This window comes from Arachis duranensis, chromosome 8 (genome assembly GCF_000817695.3).
Source record: "Arachis duranensis cultivar V14167 chromosome 8, aradu.V14167.gnm2.J7QH, whole genome shotgun sequence".
NCBI classification, from domain to species: Eukaryota; Viridiplantae; Streptophyta; class Magnoliopsida; order Fabales; family Fabaceae; genus Arachis; species Arachis duranensis.
In genome coordinates, this window is record NC_029779.3 from 10,697,327 (window position 1) to 10,719,430 (window position 22,104).

The 22,104-nt window shown below is 32.1% G+C and overlaps 4 protein-coding genes across 6 annotated transcripts; 1 reads left to right on the top strand and 3 right to left on the bottom strand.

The window, feature by feature from the left end:
* Positions 1-12,993: 12,993 nt before the first annotated feature.
* Positions 12,994-13,872, bottom strand: LOC107481390 (E3 ubiquitin ligase BIG BROTHER-related). The gene has a single exon (XM_016101669.3). It carries the CDS (start codon positions 13,804-13,806, stop codon positions 13,126-13,128), a length of 681 nt encoding a protein of 226 aa, XP_015957155.1. The 5' UTR covers positions 13,807-13,872; the 3' UTR covers positions 12,994-13,125.
* A 1,990-nt stretch (positions 13,873-15,862) lies between these two features.
* On the bottom strand, positions 15,863-16,748 carry LOC107481394 (uncharacterized). The gene is made up of 3 exons (XM_016101673.3): positions 16,651-16,748; positions 16,455-16,555; positions 15,863-16,350 (listed from the first exon to the last, which is right to left on the bottom strand). The coding sequence occupies exons 1-3, from the start codon at positions 16,746-16,748 to the stop codon at positions 15,863-15,865; spliced, it is 687 nt and encodes a 228-aa protein (XP_015957159.1).
* On the top strand, positions 16,475-18,267 carry LOC107481393 (uncharacterized). 2 transcript variants are annotated; one of them, XM_016101672.3, is made up of 4 exons: positions 16,475-16,762; positions 16,894-17,186; positions 17,417-17,694; positions 17,774-18,267. In XM_016101672.3, the coding sequence occupies exons 2-4, from the start codon at positions 16,919-16,921 to the stop codon at positions 18,089-18,091; spliced, it is 864 nt and encodes a 287-aa protein (XP_015957158.1). In that variant the 5' UTR covers positions 16,475-16,762; positions 16,894-16,918; the 3' UTR covers positions 18,092-18,267. The 2 variants fall into 2 exon arrangements, with proteins under 2 accessions (XP_015957158.1, XP_052109505.1); XM_052253545.1 differs by lacking the exon at positions 16,475-16,762 and having other exon boundaries at positions 16,787-17,186.
* A 72-nt stretch (positions 18,268-18,339) lies between these two features.
* Positions 18,340-21,482, bottom strand: LOC107481392 (filament-like plant protein). Of its 2 annotated transcripts, none has more exons than XM_052253544.1 (5): positions 21,239-21,482; positions 20,669-20,728; positions 20,237-20,522; positions 18,774-20,041; positions 18,340-18,682 (listed from the first exon to the last, which is right to left on the bottom strand). In XM_052253544.1, exons 2-5 carry the CDS (start codon positions 20,726-20,728, stop codon positions 18,560-18,562), a joined length of 1,737 nt encoding a protein of 578 aa, XP_052109504.1. In that variant the 5' UTR covers positions 21,239-21,482; the 3' UTR covers positions 18,340-18,559. The 2 variants fall into 2 exon arrangements, with proteins under 2 accessions (XP_052109504.1, XP_020994922.1); XM_021139263.2 differs by having other exon boundaries at positions 20,237-20,546.
* Positions 21,483-22,104: the final 622 nt, after the last annotated feature.

Genomic DNA, 22,104 nt, shown 5'->3' on the forward strand with positions numbered 1-22,104 from the left:
TTTGGTTGGGGCGACTGTTTGAATTTAGCGAGCCTTTCTTCAGACCATATCCATACTTTACAGTGTTGACATTGATAAATAGGATTTTCTATATCTCATACATCTGCTGAATGAACTCTTTTTAGATACCCAATTGTCATACCGATGCAATTTAGTTCATGATGTACACAAAGATGCAAATAAACATACAGATAAAATTTTTACATACCGTCTAAAATTTTTGAGGATAGTATAAAATTATCTTCTATATTCACATCCGACATTGAATCATCATAACCATTCAAATGGTTTCAACAACAGAAACCACATACATTGAACTCTCTCACCATCTCAGTACAGGTCCGTCCGAATAGAGCTGTGGCCTCCTTATCAAACACAACAAAAGTTGTTGTAGCAGTACCATCAAAAACCAACAAATTCAACTTATACTTACTTTTTTTATTCAAAAACATCAATTAACACTTGGCTTGTCACCCTTTAGTTACAATAAAATCATAAAAATTATATTCAACATAATTTAAATGCTCAAACACAATTTTTTTAGGCTTATCAGTTTTCTAGATTTTAGTCTAGCAGAGGAGACTTTAGTGTAAAATTGTTGTAGATATATGAATTTTTTCTATGCACTCTATCTCATTTTGCCAATTTTTTTTTGTGGATAGACGATATTTCTATCAATCAAAGCAGTTTTTGTTTTTAATAAATTGTTCTCTTATTGTCTACTAATTGTTGGTATTAAGCTAAATATTGCTAAATAAATTAAAAAGAGACATAATCAATTACATAACTATATTATTTTTTTTATGAAAAGATTGCACAAATAAATCCAATTAGAGTTGTACCTATTAATCACATTATTCACGTCCTTATTACAGTTATCGCAGAAGTATGTATCCGCATTAGCTTCTGCCTTCACGCTGCAAACACAAGATTTATACCACCAACTTAGGACGGATTCAACATTAAGAATAGTGGCCAGAACAACATAAAATCCAATCTATATAGGAACAGTTTGAAAGTAAAAAAAAAAAACAAACAATGAACCAAACATAAAAAAGTAGTTTTTTATAAGGCACTCACATCCGCAGTCGCATGTAACTCCTTTATTGTCATTCTCTCAGTGGAATATAAAACTTCATGTTCATTAACATACGTCAGTTTGCCAGAAAGTACAGATAGGTAATGCGAGATCTCTCTATAGTACACGGTACTTATCAATCACAACGCCATAAAAACACAGTCAATATGCACAATCATAAATAATTCACAATATTGGTACAATACCTTTTTTGAAACATCACAACCTCAGGAACATCTGAATTTATCAAGAGTTTGGTACCATACATAATGTTCTGTAAAATATTGGTACCTATGTACAATAATCATTGCTTAAATGAGTTGTACAATTACATAACAGAAAAATTATCGAATAGAAAGTAACCAAAAGTGTCCTTAGATTTAAAAAAATAACTATAATTTACTGTGAACCTAATTAATTAGTAAAATTTTTTATTTTAACAATGAGCTATACAAAAAATATTTATTGCAAATATAAAATAATAAAAAGTATTATGTAATAACAAAAATATAACTTGAAAATATATATTGATTAATTAATTATTGAATAATTCAACATAGAATTTACAATAAAAAAATAAAAAAACTGGTGATACATTTTATCCACGTATATATAATAATATTTTTTATCACTTCAAATTTTAATTTCTAGAATGTAAGCCATTTGCCGAAATTGTTATTACTGTTTTCTATAATTTCACTTGTAATTCCACATGATCAAAAGTATTAAAACACAAAATACAATACTTATAATTTTGCTTCTACGACATGTAGTATCACACTCTAAAATTTAGAACAAAAAAATACTATTATATATAGCATCACACCATAAAATTTTAAAACTAAAAATACCTATTGAATCGCATCCCAATAATTAATAGAAATAGCTACGATAAGATATAACCATTCGATAGTAGTCAAATCTTGACATACCTCAAAAATTTTTTACTCTTGTAAATTGAAAAATAACTACCGGTAGCTATTGCTCACCTGTTGTCACAAGACCTTTGATCCGGTCCACCATCTCTCCAGGAACAGTAATATTAAGCTTTAAGCTGTAGAGAAAATGTAAATTATTTAGAAAATAAAAAATTTCTTATATAAACATATTAAGTGTTGAGTAAAGGCATCGAAAAAATGCACCCGTCATTCTCAATATGAATGACCAACATGTCAATAAGTTTGCCATTCTTCACATATTTTCTCTCACCTTCTACACCGGTCATAACTCCAGTAACGTCTAAAATAAGTATCAAACAGAAGATTGTGCACAAATCACCCGTCTTAGTGATATTTTGTCATAAAAACAAAAGAAAAATCAACTTATGTACTTGCCATAAATTATACACTTACCAACCAAAAAAGGATGTTAAGGAGAGTATCCCATAATTTTCCTAAAAAGGACTAACTTAATACCATATAACGGTATTGCATCACAGAAAGAGGGTAAGATAGTAGTTCTTTTTTAAAAAAATAATAAAAAATGATGTGATATTGTGCGGTACAACCCACAATTGTTGCTAACTCCAAAGTATGTAAAAACATACACATCTCCCTCCGATATCAATGATTCGAACATAGATATCAGATCCTTACCTACATAAGCATACATAATTGTTCCCTATTTTTTCACAAAGCAAAATATTTTATTATTCACTTTCTACATAGAGTACCAATAAGGTCCAACTAAATAAACAAACAAAATTTATATAAAATATTTCTTTCAACAAAAATAATTGAATAAATTAAAAATATGATTTAATTCCAAAATATTAAGTATTAAGTATTAACTAATGGATTTATATTCACCCAAAAGGAAGTATACATATAATGAATTCAAATATTTAATACTTTAATGTATACTATTATTATATTTTACATAAAAAATCAATTATATATTAACACAATAATTAAAATATTTAATTTAAAACGACTAATTTTATTGTTTAATGACTTTCACTTGAGTATAAAATTTTTATACTTGACTTTTTTTTCACACAACTCATATGAAAAATAGGTTGAGAAAACTTTTGATTTATTTTTTTTAACCATAGGTATTAAAAAGAAAAAATTTGTGATGACAATCATGCGTGAGAATTAAGTGTTATGTAGAAGAGGGTTAAGATTAACGACAATCAAGCATATGTGTTAGTCATGTTATTATTTTTCTCTCTTTTTTCACCTCCATATACATCTTTGTTTAATGGGATTGATTTAGTCTAAAATTTTGAATGTTAAATTAGTGGAGGCTATACTGCTTGGTTTCCAACAGTCAACACTACCTGGAGATGTTTCGCACAAACTTTTCTAATACAAACCTCTCTGGTTAGTTGTTACCCATACGAAAAGAGAAAATTTAAGTCTTCAAGATGAGAATAATAAACAAAGGAGTAAGAAATAATCTGACTCTCAATTTTGTTGTGATGTGCTTATTATTTCTTATCAAAAATATACGTTATGCTTTTTTAGGATGTGAAAGCAAGAGTGACTCAAATTTTGTTATTTTTGGTCGGCATAAACTCTTATATCCAATCTGCATTATTTAGTAATTATGTATCTTGGTATTAGTGCATGTCTTTGTAAGCTAAAATTTATAATTTTATATAACTGTCTATGAAAATCTTGCTGAAAGTCTCCCAATTCCTTTCTTTATTGGCCGAATATAACATGAACTATATCAAAATTATTAAATATCTAATCAAATCAATTAGTTGATATAATTAAATCATATCAAAACACTTAAAAATGCATCATTTTTAATTAAATACTATCTATACTATATAAACCACATTTAAATCCATTTTCCCGTGCGTATATAATTCAAAGTAATTTATAATTTATTTGATTGAATATTATAATATAAAATAATGTATAAATTAACGCTAATTCATATATAATATATAATTAAATTTAATAAATTTAATTAAAATAAACAATAAACTATTTATTTTATTTTAGACTTCATAAATGAAAAAATCAATTCTCTAATATAACGAATTACAATTAATATGGTATACCATAATAATTTGTATTTAATGAGTTAAAAGAAATAAATCGAAAAATACTCTCAGAAGCATGCCACGTCAGCTCCATCATTAAGTGCAGAAATCCGATTTTTATATAATAGAATAGATTCTGTCATGGCTAGCTTTTTGGCATTGGCAAACCTGAAGCATTTTATCTTTATATTGAATTGTGTCTCTATCATGGCATAGAAGGCTTTTAAACAACTTGCAACTTCAGACTTAAGTTGCAACATGTATAACCAGCAAAATCTTGTAGCATCATCAACTAAACTAAAAAAATATTTCTTTCCATTATAAGTAAGAACCTGGTATGGTCCCCAAACATCACAATGATGAACAAGGTCAAAAGTACTGGGAAAAAGATTATTATTTGATTCAAAAGTTAGATTCTTAAACTTTGCAATTGGACACACGTGACAGTCTAAAAAATCATACTCTGGTAAGAAATTTATTGTGGATAAATTGAAATTGAAAATGACTAATTTAATGATTTTATTTGAAGCACATCCTAAACGTGCATGCCAAAGTTGAAAATTACATAAATTAATGGATTTGAGACTCTAATTTCAATCGCTTGGAAGGAGATGTTGCTTTGAAGATGTAGAGGCCCTCATGTAGCTCACCTATCCTAATTATCTTCAGTGTTGTTGTTTTGAATTTTGAACTCAAGAGAATTTATGGTGATGATAAGTGAAGTGTGTGAAAGAAAGGAGGAGACTGACAAAAGATTGATATATAAATTAGGTACATAAATAACATTATGCAGTGTTATACTAGAACTTATGGCTACTGTACCGATAAAATTGGCACAAAAATGTTCATTGCTTGTTTGGAAGAGAAACTGAATAATTTTGTAATGTATGTATGGTTCGAAAAAGAGATAGATCACATGCAATATGAATTGTAGTACCATTATCTAAAATCCAATCTTATTTTTGACAAATTTGACCTTGTGAGATATTGAGGACTACACCTGCAAGTGTAGCTACTTGTGTAGCTGCACTGGAAGCAAATTCTTGAACCTTTTGGTTGTTCAACAATTGTATGAGGTGTTGCATTTGGGAGGTACTCAATGTGAGCGTTGGAGATGGTTTAGATGCTGGAGGAGATTCTCCAGTGACCACATTGTAAATTGTCTGTTTGCCATGCAGTGGGGAACATCAGTGACGGATCCAGAAAATTTTGATAGTGGAGGCAAAATTTTTATAACATCATAATTATTTTTATAATAAAAATAATATATGTATATAAAAAATTAAATATTAAATTATTTATTAATTATTATATATCTGTGTATAAATATATGTATTGTTTAACTTATTTTTAATGTGTATTTTATATTTTAATATATATTTTATACAAATAATTATTTTTTATGTACATATATTTAAAAAATTAAATAATTTTTCTGTTAACTACCATCAAAATTTCTCTCTTTTTATATATATTACTAAATAATTATTTAAAAATTCACTTCCTAACACAATTAGAAGTCGACTCTTATTTATATTTATAGTTAAAAAAGTTCTTTCAATTGATACAGTTGCTATGCAAAAATTAAAGCTAATTTGAAAAGAAGATAAATAATATTCTTTTGAGTTGATTTTTAAAAAAGAATACTAATTTCGTTTAAATTTGAGAATTGATCATTCTAAATTCTAACGAATTTCTAATATAAAATTTTTAAATTGATGATTAAGTACCAAAAGTTGAGTAAAAATTTATTGTGGGGTCAAATTTAATAATCTAATAGGGGCAAATAAATATTATTATCATATACTACTCAAAAAAATTTCAAATTGTAGTGGGGGCGCTTGCTCCCACAACAATGTATGTAGAACCGTCCTGGGGGAACATCTTCCTCTGCCATTATTAAACCACTCTTCTACCTTAACCCATGACAACAATAAAGACGTTTCACGGTCCACAAATTCAATTGTAATTTTAGACTTTATCTTATCTTATAGTTATCTTTATCTTTATCTTATCTTTATTTACTTTTATCTTTCATAGGCTAATACTCTATATATACTTAGTTTTACCTTCATAGTTTACAATTCAATTCAATCAATCAACAATCAATAAAAGTTCTTTTCTCGTCTTTTCCTATTCTTACAAAATTTTATCATGGTATCAGAGCTCCTCTTGAGCTCTGCTGACATCCATGGGTAAATCAACCAATTCAGATCTTAAAACGCCTTCAACCTCTCATCCCACTATGAATAATCAACTTTCTTACTCTGTCCTAGATCAAGGAGAAAGGGCACACGAGCAACTTCATCCGGAGCCTCTTTTGGACTTTTCGTCAGCCCAACACTTTTCTTTCATGGCACTTCCTTTCAATGAAGAAGCTTGTCCTTCAAACCAACTTGAACTTTTGTCAAGTCCAACTACTCATTATATTTGTTCTTTCAATACATTTTCTACTGTTAACAATTCTTCAAATCGAGATTCATTCTTGAATACTTGGATCATTGATTCTGGTGCCACAGATCACATTGCATCAAATTTGTCTTGGTTTATTTCTTACACACAAATTTCTCCTGTTATTGTTCATTTACCAAATGGTTCTCGAACTACTACTTCTTATAAAGACATCGTTCAATTTTCACCATCCTTGGTTCTTCATGATGTTCTTTATTTACCTCATTTTAACTTTAATATTATCTCTATTTCAAAAATTACTTCAGCACTCATATGTGAACTCACTTTTCCATCTTCTTCTTGCACTCTACAGAGCAATAATTTAGGGACGATTGATTTGGCCAGAATGAGAGAGGGATTATATGTCTTTGAACCCAATTTTGGTAAAAATTCATTCACTACACACTCCATAAATTCCATCCAATCTCCACCCATTACACCTTCCAATATATGGCATTTTCGTTTAGGACACCTTTCTGGGTAAAGACTTAATCATTTACATAAACAATTTTCTTTTATCTCTATGCATCATGACGAGGCTTGTGACATTTGTCATCTTTCTAAACAAAAAAAACTTTCATTTTCTCAAAGTTTTAACAAAGCCAATGCAAGTTTTGATTTATTACACTTTGATATTTGGGGTCCGTTTCGACAAAATTCTATTCATAATCATAAATATTTTTTTACTATTGTTGATGATTTTAGCCGCTTTACATGGGTTACTTTATTAAAATTAAAAGGAGAAGTGCAAAATCAAATAAAAAATTTTATTACTTTAATTGAAACACAATTCAACTCCAAAGTCAAAACTATTCGTTCCGATATGGACCAGAATTTATTTTACTTGATTTTTATGCTTCAAAGGGCATTATTCATCAACGTAGTTGTGTTGAAACTCCTCAACAAAATGGAAGGGTAGAACGCAAGCATCAACATATTTTGAATATAGCTTATGCTTTTATGTTTCAATCTAATTTACCATCATCTTTTTGGTCTTATGCTGTTAGACATGCTGTTTATTTACTTAACAGAGTTCCATCATCCGCAATTAATTTTAAATCACCATTTGAGATTTTATTCAATCATCCACCAAATTATCATGACCTTAAAGTTTTTGGATGCTTATGTTTTGTTTCTACCCTAATGGCAAACAGATCAAAATTTGATCCAAGAGCCAAAAAGGCTGTATTTATTGGCTTTCAACAAGGTTTTAAAGGATATATTGTTTATGTTTTAGAAGATAAAAGAATTGAGATTTCTAGAAACGTGATTTTTTATGAAATGATCTTACCCTTAGTCACAAAAAATGTTCAATTTCATACACTCAGCCCAACATTGCCAAACACACCTTCTCAAAAACAAGATTCAGTTAGTCTCCCAGTCGAACCCTCACCTATACCCATTGACCCAACTCCACCTAGTTCTTTATTTTCTCCAACAACCTCTCCTTCTTCTTCACTATCGTTTCCTAACCAAGTTGAACCTATGACCACCGAATCACTTTCAACACTAGACACCAGTCCACCATCACCTTCTCATCCCCCGTCAACTTCTTCACCTCCTGAGCAACCCCATCATCGTCATTCCGACCGGCCTCGCCGACCTCCAGCATATCTCTCTGATTACTTGTGTAATTCCTCTCTCATCTCTACAAATCAATCTCCCTCAAAGTGCAAGTATCCTTTATCTTCAGTCATGTATTTTTCTTCTCTTTCATCTTCACATAAAAAGTTTCTTTTATCTCTACATTTTGACGTGGAGCCAAAGTCTTTTAAGGATGCCAATCAACACTCTAATTGGCGTAGTGCTATGAAAGATGAGTTGGATGCTCTTGAACAGAACAAAACTTGGCGTCTTGTTGATTGCCCTGCATGGGTTAAGCCGGTTGGCTGTAAATGGGTCTATCACATCAAGCGCAAGCCTGATGGTTCAGTTGATCAATATAAAGCATGCCTTGTGGCTAAAGGGTTCACTCAAACTGAAGGTGTTGATTTCTTGGAAACTTTCTCCCCTGTTGTCAAGCCTGCCACCATCAGATTAGTTTTGACATTGGTCTCTATGAAGCATTGGCCCATTCATCAGTTGGATGTCAATAATGCTTTCTTACATGGGATCTTTCTGAGGATGTTTATATGACTCTGCCACCCGGATTTTCATCTCCTCAACCGAATCAATGCTGTAAGCTACTAAAGTCACTGTATGGTTTACGACAATCTAGTCGTATGTGGTATGACAAACTTTCTCATCTTTTGCTATCTCATGGATATCAGCAAACCTCATCTGATTATAGTTTATTTGTTAAATTCATTGCTGATCAAATTTCTATCCTTTTAGTCTATGTTGACGACATTGTTCTCACTGGTAATTCCATTTCTGAACTTACTGTCATTAAGTCTATTTTGCACCAACAGTTTCGAATTAAAGACTTGGGCCCATTAAAATATTTTTTGGGTATTGAGCTTGCTCAATCAGAGAAGGGAATTTGCTTATCTCAGAGAAAATATTGTCTTGATCTTTTGGAGGATTCTGGTTTATTAGGTGCTAAACCTGCCTCTGTTCCAATGGATAGTACCACAAGACTATATCAAGACAAAAGTTCCCTGCTATCCGACCCTTTTGTATATCGCCGTTTGGTTGGCCATCTTATCTATCTCACCACTACTCGACCGGACATCATGTATGCCACTCAACAATTAAGTCAATTCATGGCATCTTCTACTGAATCTCATCTTCAAGCTGCCAAGCATGTGTTACGATATCTGAAAACTAGTCCCGGCAAAGGACTTTTCTTTCCAAGGGAATCAAAAATTCAGCTTCTCAGTTTCAGTGACTTTGATTGGGCCGGATGTCCTGACACACGACGATCTTTAACAGGTTATTATTTCTTTTTAGGCAGTTCTTTAGTCTCTTGGAAAACCAACAAACAAACCACCATTGTCCGCTCATCCACGGAAGTAGAATATCGTGCACTTGCCAACACAACTTGTGAACTTCAATGGATACTAAATGTGTTACAATTTTTACGCATCTCTCCTATCCGCCCACCAGTTTTATATTGTGATAATCAGAGTGCTCTTCATATTGCTGCTAACCTGGTTTTTCATGAACAGACCAAACATTTAGAGGTTGATTGTCACTTGGTTCGACAAAAAACTCAAGTTGGAGTGATGAAACTTCTCCCAATTCCCTCTTCTGGGCAACTAGCTGACATCTTCACCAAGCCTTTGTCTCCTCAACCCTTCCATCTTAATCTGAATAAGCTTAGTGTTCTTGACATCTTTCATCCTCCAGCTTGCGGGGCATATTAAACCACTCTTCCACCTTAACCCATGACAACAATAAAGACGTCTCGCGGTCCACAAATTCAGCCCAACAGAATACACAAATTCGATTGTAATTTTAGACTTTATCTTATCTTATAGTTATCTTTATCTTTATCTCTATCTTATCTTTATTTACTTTTATATTTCATAGGCCAATACTCTATATATACTTAGTTTTACCTTCATAGTTTACAATTCAATTCAATCAATCAACAATCAATAAAAGTTTTTTTTCTCATCTTTTTCTATTCTTTCACAATTTTATCAGCCATAGCTCAGCAGAAAGCCATGAAGCTTGAAACATTTGTCGACAATGTGCCCAAGAATATTGCAATGGGAGCACAGAGGCCTATCCTTCTTTATAGTTCCTCTGCCTCTTCCGAATTGCATAGGTAAGGGTTGGATTCTTGCTAAGAAGACAACTTGGTTTTGATTGGAGGAAGAACCAATAACTTTATGCTTCTCCTCTTGTACAACTAAGGAAAGGACTTTTTTTATCACTGGGAGCGGCTCCATCAAGAGAATTTGCTCACGAATCTGAGTATATGAATCATCGAGTCCCATAAAAAAAAACAATGACCATATTTTGCTTTGAGAAAATCTTGTAACGATTTAAACTCTTCACAATTGCACGAAATTGGACGATAAAAGCTAAGTTCTTCCCAAAGAACTTTAATCTTGGTAAAGTATTGCGACACCAACATTGTGCCTTGTTGCAAATTCACGAGTTCTCTCTTGATCTCAAAGATTTGTGTTCCATTTCCATGTTGAAAACGATCTTTGAGATCTTTTCAAAGTTCTCAATTGAATTAATGTACCCCAAAGAAGTTGCAATATCTTTTGAAATGGAGCTGAGGATCCAGGTGCTGACGACGTCTTTTATGTATTGCCATGTCTCGAATTGCTCTATATAAATTGTAGGATCTGGTTGTGGAATGGATCCATTGATGAATCTAAGCTTGCGTTTGGCATTGGGCGCCTTTTGCAGAGCTTGGATCCATGTATTATAGTTCTCCTCTGTGAGCTGTTGTATAACAAGAATGAGGACTGGTTGATCGGCCGATGAGAGAAAGTATGGATCTGCATAAGTGAAGTTGTGTTTATTCTTAAGAAAGAAATGGAAATTAAAAGCCCCTCACACTCGATGTTATGATCAGAGCCTGTACATCTCCACTGTGTTGGATTCGAAACTTGAAAAAAGTAAGACAACTCTTATCAATTCTGTTGAATGAGTTCAAGTGTGAGGTGATAAGAAATGGGATAAAGAAGAGAGATAAATTTTAGAAAAAGAAAATGGAAGAAAAGACAAGAAAATAAGAGAAAGAAAAAAAGAAAAAAATGCACGTAGAAGGTGTGGTTTTGAGAAATTGTTCTTGATACCGTATTGAATCAGAGAGGACAATGATTTTGTGAGAATGATAGGAATGAAAATATTAGTTTTATTATACTGCATAGTTGGATTTATTATAAAGAGGTGCTGGCTCTTTAGGTAGCAAATCATACAGTACTAGTGTAGGAAATAACTAACTCATTTCTAACTGATTTTAATTGAATGCAATTAATTCATAAATTAATTTGATTAATTATATTTGATTGCTAAAGATAAATATTTTATTGTTAACAACTTAAGAGCGAAAAAAGAAAAGTGATGATATATGTGTGAGTTTTTTTGCTAAATTTGTGCCAATTTGATTAGACTTGATTATAAAAATGTTTATGCATATAACATCGCCAATTTTTTTAAATGACTTGTTGATATTTTATATATCTTCACCGTCATTAAAAATTTAAAATCTTAGACTATTTATTTTCTATTTTTATCAATATACAAACTTGATCTTTTGTAACACGAATCCAGGTTTAAAAGATGATATTTGAGATATATAATAAATTTTTTGTAATTTGAATTTACATTTAAATTTAAATTAATTTGCTTGCCTTTAAAATTAGGTTTGGGTTTAAATTTTATATTTATCATTAAATATTAAAAAAATTAAAAATTAACAATTTCAATTTATATTAGTCAGCACTTAGCACTTTTAATTAATAGGCCAGTATCATATTTATACTCAATATTTTTAAACATTGTTAGCTGATTACGAGTCCAAAATAATAAATTATGCTAGTCCTATATTATCATGAGTGAATACCTTTTCGAAGAACTATGAGGCTCCAATAAAAAAATATCTTTTTCGGTCTTCGATATTTGATTTCGTGAGACAAGTTAGTTTCTTTGTCAATGATCTCTCTTCAGAACATATTTATGTGACGTGTTAATCATTAATATATCCTTCATTTAATTTTTACAAGTAAAAATAATCTAAAAATCACTAATATTTTTTAGTTTTGTACAGTAAATTTAGCCAATGTATTTAAAAAAATAACAAAAAAATAAAAAAATAAATGTTCTTGACAATTATTTATAAAAGACAATAAAACTCCGAACAAAAAAGAATTTGTCAATTCTAGTTGATTATTAATGGATACATCAACAGTTTAACATGCCACGTAGGCTTATTCTATTAATATAGAGAGATAAATATTGATAAAAGAATTAATCAGTCCCATAAAAATAAAGATCAAAAATAAAAAATATATTTTTTATTAATTATCTCATTGTCTTTCGAAATAATTTTGAGGGACCGATTAGAATTTTTTTTTATTATCTTTAAATATTTTTATGTATTCTTACTATCAAGCTGTTTAACTATTAGTTAAGTCTTAAAAAAATTTAAGCCTTTCATTCCATGATCCCAATTTAAAGAATCAATTAGAAGTGTAGTGAGTTAGAACGAACTAATTAAAAAATATGTCTATTATAAAAAAAAAATTCACTATCTTAATTTTTTAAATTTTAAAACTAAAAATACAAAAAATTGATTTAAATTGGCTAACGTTGAGTTGCCTTCCTAGACTTTTTCTTAATCTAATAAAGAAATATAGCCACCGGTTACAGTTGAAAACTGAAGGAAAAAATTGATACCAAATTAAAGGTAGAAATTTATTTAATTTTCTCTGCGATATTATTGCTAGTAGCTAGCTAGTAATTCTACGATATCCAATCCTTTGATGCTTCATTTATTTTTCAACGATGGTATAGTTGCATTCATCAAATGAATAAATCACAGTAATTTGTTCATAAATAATATTCAAATGCGGATTACATACATATATATTTACATACACTAGCCAGTAATATAATATGTACAGACACATCAATAACTTAACAATAATCTAATCTAAAGTATATATACAATAACAAGAATAATCAAAGGTTATTCATTCTTAGGCATGATCTTGTTGGTATTATTATTATTGGTTGAAACTTCATTGCCACAAATTGGACAAACCTTCTTAATCTGAAGCCATGTGGTTATGCAATCTTCATGAAAAGGGTGCTTACATTCCAGTGCCACCATTGATTCACCTTCTTCATATTCTATCTGACAAACTACACACCGATCGATTCTTTCATCATCACTATTAGATTTGCAAGTGTAAGGGTATAAGCAAGAAGACACTTCATTTTCTGATAATCCTCTATTCTCTTCTCCTATGATTTCTCCCAACTCAATCAACTCTTCATAGGACATTTCATCTGGATCAATTTCATCTTCTTCCATCTCTTCTTCTTCTCCCTCGTCATCGTCGTCGTAGTTGCTTCCTTCACCTTCAAGGAACTGACTTTCTGACTCCTCAAAGTCTTGGCTTTCTAAATAATACTCAGAATCGCCATCTTCATCGCCCAAAGAGGAATAATCATCTTCGTCGTCGTCTTCTTCATCGTCGTCACTTTCCATGGTTGCTAGGGTTGTGTATGTTGCTCCCTCTTGTTCTTGCAAGCTAATTGCAAGAATATAATCAAAGTTCTCTTGCTCAAATAATTCATTATTGTTACTACTATTATTATTGCATGGTTCTTTGTGGGTTGGTTGTTTTCCATCATCACCTTCCATATTGTTATGATGAAAATAAAAAAAAAAAAGAGAGAAAAAGAACTAAAATGTGGTAGGTTTATGAGAAGAGAACAAATTAAAGTGATTTGATTTGTGCATGGTATTTGAGGGGATGAATAGAAACATATTCTAAATAGATTCTATTGGGGAAGGAAGGATGAACAAACTTCCACGTCAAGTAAATGGTGAACCCTTTGTAATGGATTCTCAATATTCCATATTCTTGGGTTATTCTTAGGTCTTCTTATTACCAATGACAATTAATAATCATAAACTTTGGATTTTCTTTTTGGATAAGGTAGGCCTTTGTGCAAATTGCAACGCAATGGCAAAACATGTTCCATACGTAGCAATATACCTTATTCCAAAAATGAAGATATCAAATAAAATAAATTAGCATGCTCAGTTTTCAAACTTTAATATATCATTATTCTCTCTTTTCTTTTTGTCATGAATGTATCATTGTTCATATGCGTGTTTGTCAATAACTTTGGTATTTGTCAGGCCACTTTCTTTTATTTTTTCAAAACAAACCAAATACATTTTGTTGGGCTTTTGATTTTGGGTTAGACCATCTCATGGTATGTCTTTTCTTTTCTGGGCCGGATGTTCTCTTCTTTCTTTTTAATTTTTTCCAAATGACTATATGTATTCTTTTTCTTTAAAAAAAATTACATAAAAAAAAACACCCTGATACTGTGGTGAAAAAAATTGCAACCAACACAAGTTACCAAAAAAAAAATTTTTTCTTTTTTGCAAATGATTTAATTATTTTTAACCAAAAACCTGAATTAACTTTTTAAAAATAAGTGAATAAATAAATGAAGGTTTTATTGATAATGAATTTAATCAAATAATATATTTTCTTTCAAACCTACCTTTAAAGCTGGTACTTTTTCAAACCTAATTATTTGATAATAAGAATTTTATAAATAATACTATAACATGCATAAAGGATAAAATTGATAAAAAAATAAATAAATATTTAGTGATGATGGCTAAAAGTTTATTAGTAAAATGCAGAAACTAAAAATTGTTGTTTCTTCTAAACGTGGTTTTTAGTTCAAAATTACTTCTACGTTTATAAATAAAAAAATTAACCAAATAAAAAATTGAAACTTTCAAAAAGTTTAAATAACTTTTTCTTTCCAATGCTTTGCCAAACACACCCAACAAGAGATTAGTGGCCTACTTTTGTGGCTAGTTTAAAACTAATAGCGTTTGTTTTGAGGTATTGAGAGAGAAACTGGTACTAAAATTTTTGTCTTTGTCTCCAAAATTTTAATATTTCAGTACCTCCAAAAAATAGATATATAAGAGACTAAAATTTTTAGAGATAAAAACTGAAATTTTAATAACATTTTATACCTAAAAAAATATCTTCATTTCAATTAATTAATTCCAATTTTACTATTTGTACAAATTAAATTAGAATTTCATTCTTATTTTAATTTATGTCTCTCATTTTACACCAAACAAAATATTAATATTTATTTCAATATTTGTCTTTTTAATTTCTGTCTCTCAGTTTTAATTTGTCTCTCCACCAAACACTACTTAGTGTTGGAGATTAGTTCCTTTTTCCATTCTCCTCGTGTATAGCAGTTTCTAAATGGTAAATGTTGCTAAAATCAATACAATTTTACAAACTATGAATTTGAACTCATTTTAAAAAACAAAAATGTACAACATTAATCTATGTACTTAATTTATAACCCACGTTCTCTTCTCTTTATATATATACATTCCCAAACATCACCCCTAAGCGATCTAATTTCAATTTTTGCAATTTCATATCATATCTGCCTTTTTTCCGGTTATATTATAATTATATTGCTATGCTCTTTCGAAAAATTAGAGAGAAATAGTATACTCCCCTATCAAGATCAAAACAAAATTGCATTTAAAATAACTTCATATACTGATTTCATGAGAGAATAGAAAAGAAGAAAATAGTTTCTATCAATGTCACAAGACAAAAAGCAAGAAGATACTTGTTTTTTCCCCTCAAATTAACGAGTCATAAGCATATGCATTAATAATACAAAGAAGGTAATTACTTTGTAAGAATTCTTTTTCTCCTATTGACACCTTTTCTAGCAAACTTAGATGTACGAGTTACCTTAATATCATGAACATTACCTTTGTAATCACAATGTTCCATTACATTATTGCCATGATGCTTTTTGCTTCTATAACTACTAATCTCAACTCGAGCATGATCACCATTTCTAACCCGTAAAGATTTTCTTAAATGCGAGCTCTTGTAGTCTCTCCTTCTACGCGAAAGTGATGGAAAACGATTTGAAATACTTTCATCACTATAATCTTGTTCAGTTGCCAAGTAGAACCTGTTATCTATAGTGTTTCTTAATCTCCTCCTTCTTCTCCTTTTAATCTTGTGCAGTTTGGCACACAAAAAAGCACAGGCATATTCCCATATGCAACAATAAGAAGAACAACATGCCCATATTATTTTGCAAAGCCCCCGCCCAATGCACCCGAATATGCCTAATTTATGCAGCAGATAAAAGAATAATAGAACTGCAAAGAAAAACAGAACATTAAACATATTTAACTAATTTATCATCAATACAACTGCAGTTGAGTTTCTATCTTGAATCAGAAAATATTGATAAATCACTTACCCGCATACAGCAGAATAAAAACCATGGCGAGTCTCAAGAGATTGGCAACGCAGAAATTTTCGATGTAGCAAAGAAAGTCCCATGTTGGTCCACATACTGAACTGAAACAAATTAAATTCCAATTTTCACATTTCATGTTTAATTTAATTTTGAATTTATTAAAATGCATTGAAGAGTATGTATTGTATGGTGTTACCTACAAGACTTGCCGGAGAGGAACTCAACAGGGGAACTAAAAAGTTTGCCGACGCCGTTTCCAATTCCCTGAGCAAATGACTCAATAACGTTGCCCATAAATTGAAGATCAGGTTATTTCTTAGTGAAATGCAATTTTATAAGAGTAGAAGCGGTTTCTTTTTTTCTTTCAACTGTTTGAATCTTTTCTTTTTCTTTTTTCAATAAATCCCTTATTTCACTCTCTGCGGCTCTGCCTTGGCAGTTGGCACATCGCCTTCCTCGCAGGGATGGGAAGAGAAGAAGGAGGACGAGAGCGCGGGAAGGTTGAGAATTTCTTCTTAGGGACTCTCATTTTGTGGGCCCTATCCGTTTGTTTTCAGATACTATTCAATAACCGCAGGCAGCTTCTCTACGTCGTTGCCGGTACTGTATTCTACCAGGGCTGTAATTCCCTCACCCGAATATTCTTTTGCAAACAAACGCACAAAGACAGAGACGCTCTCTTCGTCAACACTTCCGTCTCCCTTCTCCATTCTACCATCACCTCCGCTTCAGGTTCCCCCATTTACTTGCTTCTTTCTTATCCATACACAAATCTGAGATGCGAATTCCAGATGAAATAAAAATCAGCCTCTTTTTGTTGCTAATTGTAGTAACTTTTCTAATTTGTGGAATCTAAATGTATTATTATTTGTTTAATTGTTTGAGCCTTTGAGGTTAGGGTTCAGAAAAACCCAGCCTATATCTGTTGATTACCGTTGATACTGTCATTTTTTCTTTTGCAGTGGTCTTTATTTTGCTCAGACAGGTGCTAATTAACGGTCCGAGTGGAATGTTCGATCACTCGCAGTTGGTAGAACATACATGGCCATGGGCATTTGAAGCATTGTGCTTTTCATGTGGTTACTTTGCATATGATCAATGGGATATGCTTTGCTACCACTTGTACAATGGTTGGATCCCTTCCATCCTTGTGCATCATCTGGTTCTCCTAATTTGCTTCACTCTTGCTTTGTATCGAAATATCACCATCAACTACCTCATTCTCACTTTAGTTTGCGAGGTAAGCTTCAGTTATTTTGAAACTTCACCTTCTTTTAAGTGATTGTACCATGATTGAATGAGTTTTTGTGATGGTATAGCTGCATTCAATCTTTCTGCACGTGAGGAAAGTGAGACGGATGTCCGGTGTACGCGAAGCAAAGGGCAGTTTTGTTAAGCTAGAATGGTTTCTTAATTGGTTGACATTCTTTCTGGCAAGGACTATAACTCACATTCTCATCACGGTCAAGCTCATCCGGGATGCTCACAAATTTGGAAGGGGAATGGAGCTACCACTGGCTCTGTTTGGCATGGCTGGTATGAATGTGTTGAATATTGGTCTTGGCCTTGATCTCATTAAAGCTTTTAATAGAGAGAGCAAGTCACACCAGACTAAGCAGCATCACCATAGTGAATGATATAATAGAAATCAGCATAATACTTTGTATTAGCACACCCCTTCACTAAAAGTGTAATGTAATAAATTCATGGAGATGATGTATATTAGATCTAGTGTCATTTGTAAAGTACACAAATTGATTGTTTGTAATCTCCGCTATCCAAATTGTTTTGGAAGAGGTATCTATATTCTAGGCTAGAATTCTAGTCATTTTATAATAATTTTTATACTTCAGATTTCAAAAAGTTGTGAAAATGATAAAAATGGTAATTAAAGAGCACTTAGAAGGTCCACTAGAAGTTTTGATCCTTGGTTCAACAATAGAATAACCTTTTCAGAAAACAAAGATGATGTGAACTATGTTTGTTTCCAGATGGCAGTAGAAAGTTTCTGAATTACATCAGAAGTGAATGGCTTCCGTTATAGTTAGTTTCTCTACATCCTCATTCAATTTCTATTCCATTTTTAACTGGAATATCTACTCATGTTATGTGTCATTTAAATACAACTTGAAATTTTCAAGTGCTGCTAAGCAAGTTAGTTGATTTCCCAAAGCTGCTATTGTTTGTTGGCAATCAGCAAGCTTCCCTGCAGCCAGTGCTAGATCCTCCTGCCATAGAAAACCATTTTATGTTACAAACACTGAAGTGTTTTCTAGATTCATGTCAATATCAAATTGTCAATGATGAGTGATGACCAACCTGTTTGATCTTCATGTCACTGAACAACAATTTCTCATTTTGCTTCTTGCTTTCTAGCTCTTCCTCCAGTACCTTACACTTGATTGCGATTTCATCTGACATTGCCTGTTCTCTATCAACCTCAGCTTCTAATAACTGAACTCTTTTGGTTATTGATTGTGCCTCGGCTTCCATGCTCGCTAGTTGGTTTTCTATCATTTGCTCTGATTCGTTGGCACTTTCTAGCTCTCTTTGCAGCTCCTTCAATTTTGTGTCTGCCTCTCTTAGCCGAAGTTGCGAGGCCTCGAACTGCTCGTGGCATTTCATCAAAGCTATCTCCAGCTCAGATTTATCTACATTCGCCTTATCTAGCTTCTCTTTTAGTTCTTTCATCTGACGGTTCATCATGTCAAACTCATCTCCAAGGGAGATTTCTCCGTTAGTACTTTGATCAGTAACAACTGACTCCTGGTTAAAGTTTTCAGTTGTAATCTCAGGCATTGCAGCGAATCGTTCCATTTCAAGAAAATCGTCCATGAGATCAATTTTAATAGCACTGGATGGAATTTGTCCACACTTGTCATTCTTGAACTGATCAAGCTCTGCAATTAGCGCAGCCGCCCATGAATCAGAACTCGGCTCACACTTGTCTGTTTCTGAGCCACTCTTCCTGCAGGCATCAATCTCAGCCGAATTCAGCCTCTCCCCGTTGTCTGATTGACTATCTGTGAGAGATTCAACACAAAATGAGGATGATGTAATGGATTTATGATCACTAACTGCAGAGCCTTTACAAGCTGTGCTCTTCAGTCTCCGGCATTCGGCCTCAAGCTTCGCCACTTTGCTGATGCTTTCTAAATGTTGCTTGCTAGCTATCTCGGCCGCTTGCGTGCTTAAATCCCTCTCTATTGTCCTTATTTCAAGCTCCTCTGATTGAGCTTGGAGTTCATGCTTCAGTTTCATATTCTCTTTCTCCAAAATTTCACTCTTATGTAACATCTCAAGATCAATTGATTGAGATCTAGCATTAGAAGCTTCCAATTTACTTTGGAGCTCAATGAGCTTGCTCTGGAGTTCAATTTTCGCAGATTCTAAGTCCCTTGTTTTGTTTTCTACAGCATCATGGAAATTCTGTTCCTTCTCTTCTCTTACTTGTCTTAGCTGCCTAACACACTCCTTAAGTGCGGCGTCTAAATGCGCAACTCTATCGTCCAAAGCCGAATTTCTGAGACTTAGCGCCTCGAGTTGCTTCTTTAAGCCTGCAACTTCTTTTTCAGCCTTCTCCCAACCTATAAGTTCATGAAAATGGTCCAATTACATATGACCTACCCAAACTTCATGCAAATTCTGTTTTGTGGTTTTCTTGCTTAGCAATCAGATGAATTGCTTCAGACAAAGTTAAAACAACACCAAGCATATTCAAGGTAGAAAAGCAATAGTGGAAAATATGAACCTATTATTACAAAACATTTCTATGTATGTACCTGCAATGGCTTCTTCAGCAACTTCAGCATGTAACTTAACCAAGTCTTCTTTGCCACTTACATTCACAAGTGCTGCAGATAGCTTCTCTGAGATGTTCCTCAAACCATAAGTTAAATCTCTGTCATTTATATTCGTTACATCATCATTTGCTTCATTTTGATCTTCCTCCAATGCACTATATTTTACATTCTGCCTTAAATTTGAGGTGAGTTCAAGTGAACGCGCAATTTCGTCGACATCTTCAGCACTCGCCACGTCTTCTGATGTGATATCAGGGGATTGGTTTTGTCCCATAGGGAATTCATCATGCTACAGAGACAAGAAGAAAAAATAACTAAACTATTTCCTAAAGAATTATAAAATATCTGAAAGTTATGCCTAATTTCAGAAAGAAAAGTTGGTGAATACACAATTTAGAGTGCTTATATTACCAGTTCATCCGAGTTCCTGTCAGAATCAGACCCTGAAAATTCAGTTTGCATGGAATTCATCTGCAAAGAAATTAACCAAAAATGTGGAGAGCAGAAAGCTTTGGTTAGTGCTTCATCAACTTTTTACTAAACAGAAACCTCATCCTGCAAGCTCTAACCTTTAGATATCAGAGAATTCAAATCACATTTTCAACATTTCCTTCAACAAACTCAGTTGTTTAGACAGAAAAAAAAAGGTTACTTTGCTTGATATTTTCTGATTAGCTTTGACTAGAAATAAACACAAAGCATGTGTACAGAATGAGCCTTTAGGGGTTAGCTTTGACAAATAAAATACCATTATAAAATATTAGAAGGAGAAGTATCAAAGTTCCTAGAGCAGCATTGAGACTTTTTACTGAAAGAAAAAAAAATAGAAAAATGAAAAAGAAAGAAGAACTGGTTCATAAAACCTTGCAGAAAAAGTACAGGTAATGAAACATTACATGGTATCCAATGCAAAATATCCCAAGAACGTTACATGAAGTCATGAACATGAACAAAAAGGGAAAAAATAAACTCAAATAATACCTTTGACTCTGTGATAAGTGGAAACCAAACTTCAGGATAGCTAGAAGCCTAAGAATGAAACTGGAAAAAAAAAAGAATGAGTTTGAGAGTTCAGAGTATAAACTCAAGGTTTGAAATAAATAAATAAATAAATAAAAAGGCTATAATCAGTGACATGGGCTGGTATATTTTGAAAAAAAGTGGGGGGAGGGGAAAATGGGAGAGTACAAGTGTGTGTTTCACTGCACAAGTGCACATAAAGATAACAAGTACTGACAAACAAGTAGGAGATTAGGGGATAATAGGTCTTTCTATTTCTTGAATTCTTGCTACCCCTTTCTCTTTTCTTTGCATATAAAAAATAGATTGCCATGTGACACTACCATGTTCATTTGTGAATTTCAAGGTTATCTAAGTGCATTGCATGACCACAGTCACATTTTTTTAATATATTATTTATCTCATTTAGAATTTAATTATTGTATTGTACTGGTTAGGGTCATTTATGAACAATCCATGAATTCGACCGAATCCAAGAACATAATTGTCTTCTTATATCTTTTGTTGTTTCATGGTCTGTACAACAATTGTGTGTGAGAACAAGGTCATATGTAAAAATAAAAATTGATTTTAGTACTTAATTAATTGAAAAACTTCTCTCCAGAGAAACATGACAGCTCGGTGCACAATCATTTAAGGTTAATCCGGTCTGACAAAGGTTGTACCTAAAAGATTAATGTATATAACCTAATTCGATAATTATATCGGGTATAATCTTAAAATTACATAGAGACAACTCAACTGTTATTCTAAAACTCTAATATCCAACACAAAATACTTCCACAAAAGTAGTTTAAGCATTTACACAGCAGTATATCATTCCTAAG

Coding starts and splice junctions, on each gene's coding strand:
- LOC107481390 (XM_016101669.3), bottom strand. CDS start 13,806: ATGGAAGGTGATGATGGAAAACAACCAACCCACAAAGAACCATGCAAT.
- LOC107481394 (XM_016101673.3), bottom strand. CDS start 16,748: ATGGGCAACGTTATTGAGTCATTTGCTCAGGGAATTGGAAACGGCGTC. Junction 16,556..16,650: donor CTCTCCGGCAAGTCTTGTAG/GTAACACCATAC, acceptor AATTTGTTTCAG/TTCAGTATGTGGACCAACAT. Junction 16,351..16,454: donor TTTTATTCTGCTGTATGCGG/GTAAGTGATTTA, acceptor TTTTCTTTGCAG/TTCTATTATTCTTTTATCTG.
- LOC107481393 (XM_016101672.3), top strand. CDS start 16,919: ATGGGAAGAGAAGAAGGAGGACGAGAGCGCGGGAAGGTTGAGAATTTC. Junction 17,187..17,416: donor TACCATCACCTCCGCTTCAG/GTTCCCCCATTT, acceptor TTTCTTTTGCAG/TGGTCTTTATTTTGCTCAGA. Junction 17,695..17,773: donor TTCTCACTTTAGTTTGCGAG/GTAAGCTTCAGT, acceptor GTGATGGTATAG/CTGCATTCAATCTTTCTGCA.
- LOC107481392 (XM_021139263.2), bottom strand. CDS start 20,728: ATGAATTCCATGCAAACTGAATTTTCAGGGTCTGATTCTGACAGGAAC. Junction 20,547..20,668: donor ACAGGAACTCGGATGAACTG/GTAATATAAGCA, acceptor TTGTCTCTGTAG/CATGATGAATTCCCTATGGG. Junction 18,683..18,773: donor GTGACATGAAGATCAAACAG/GTTGGTCATCAC, acceptor TTTCTATGGCAG/GAGGATCTAGCACTGGCTGC.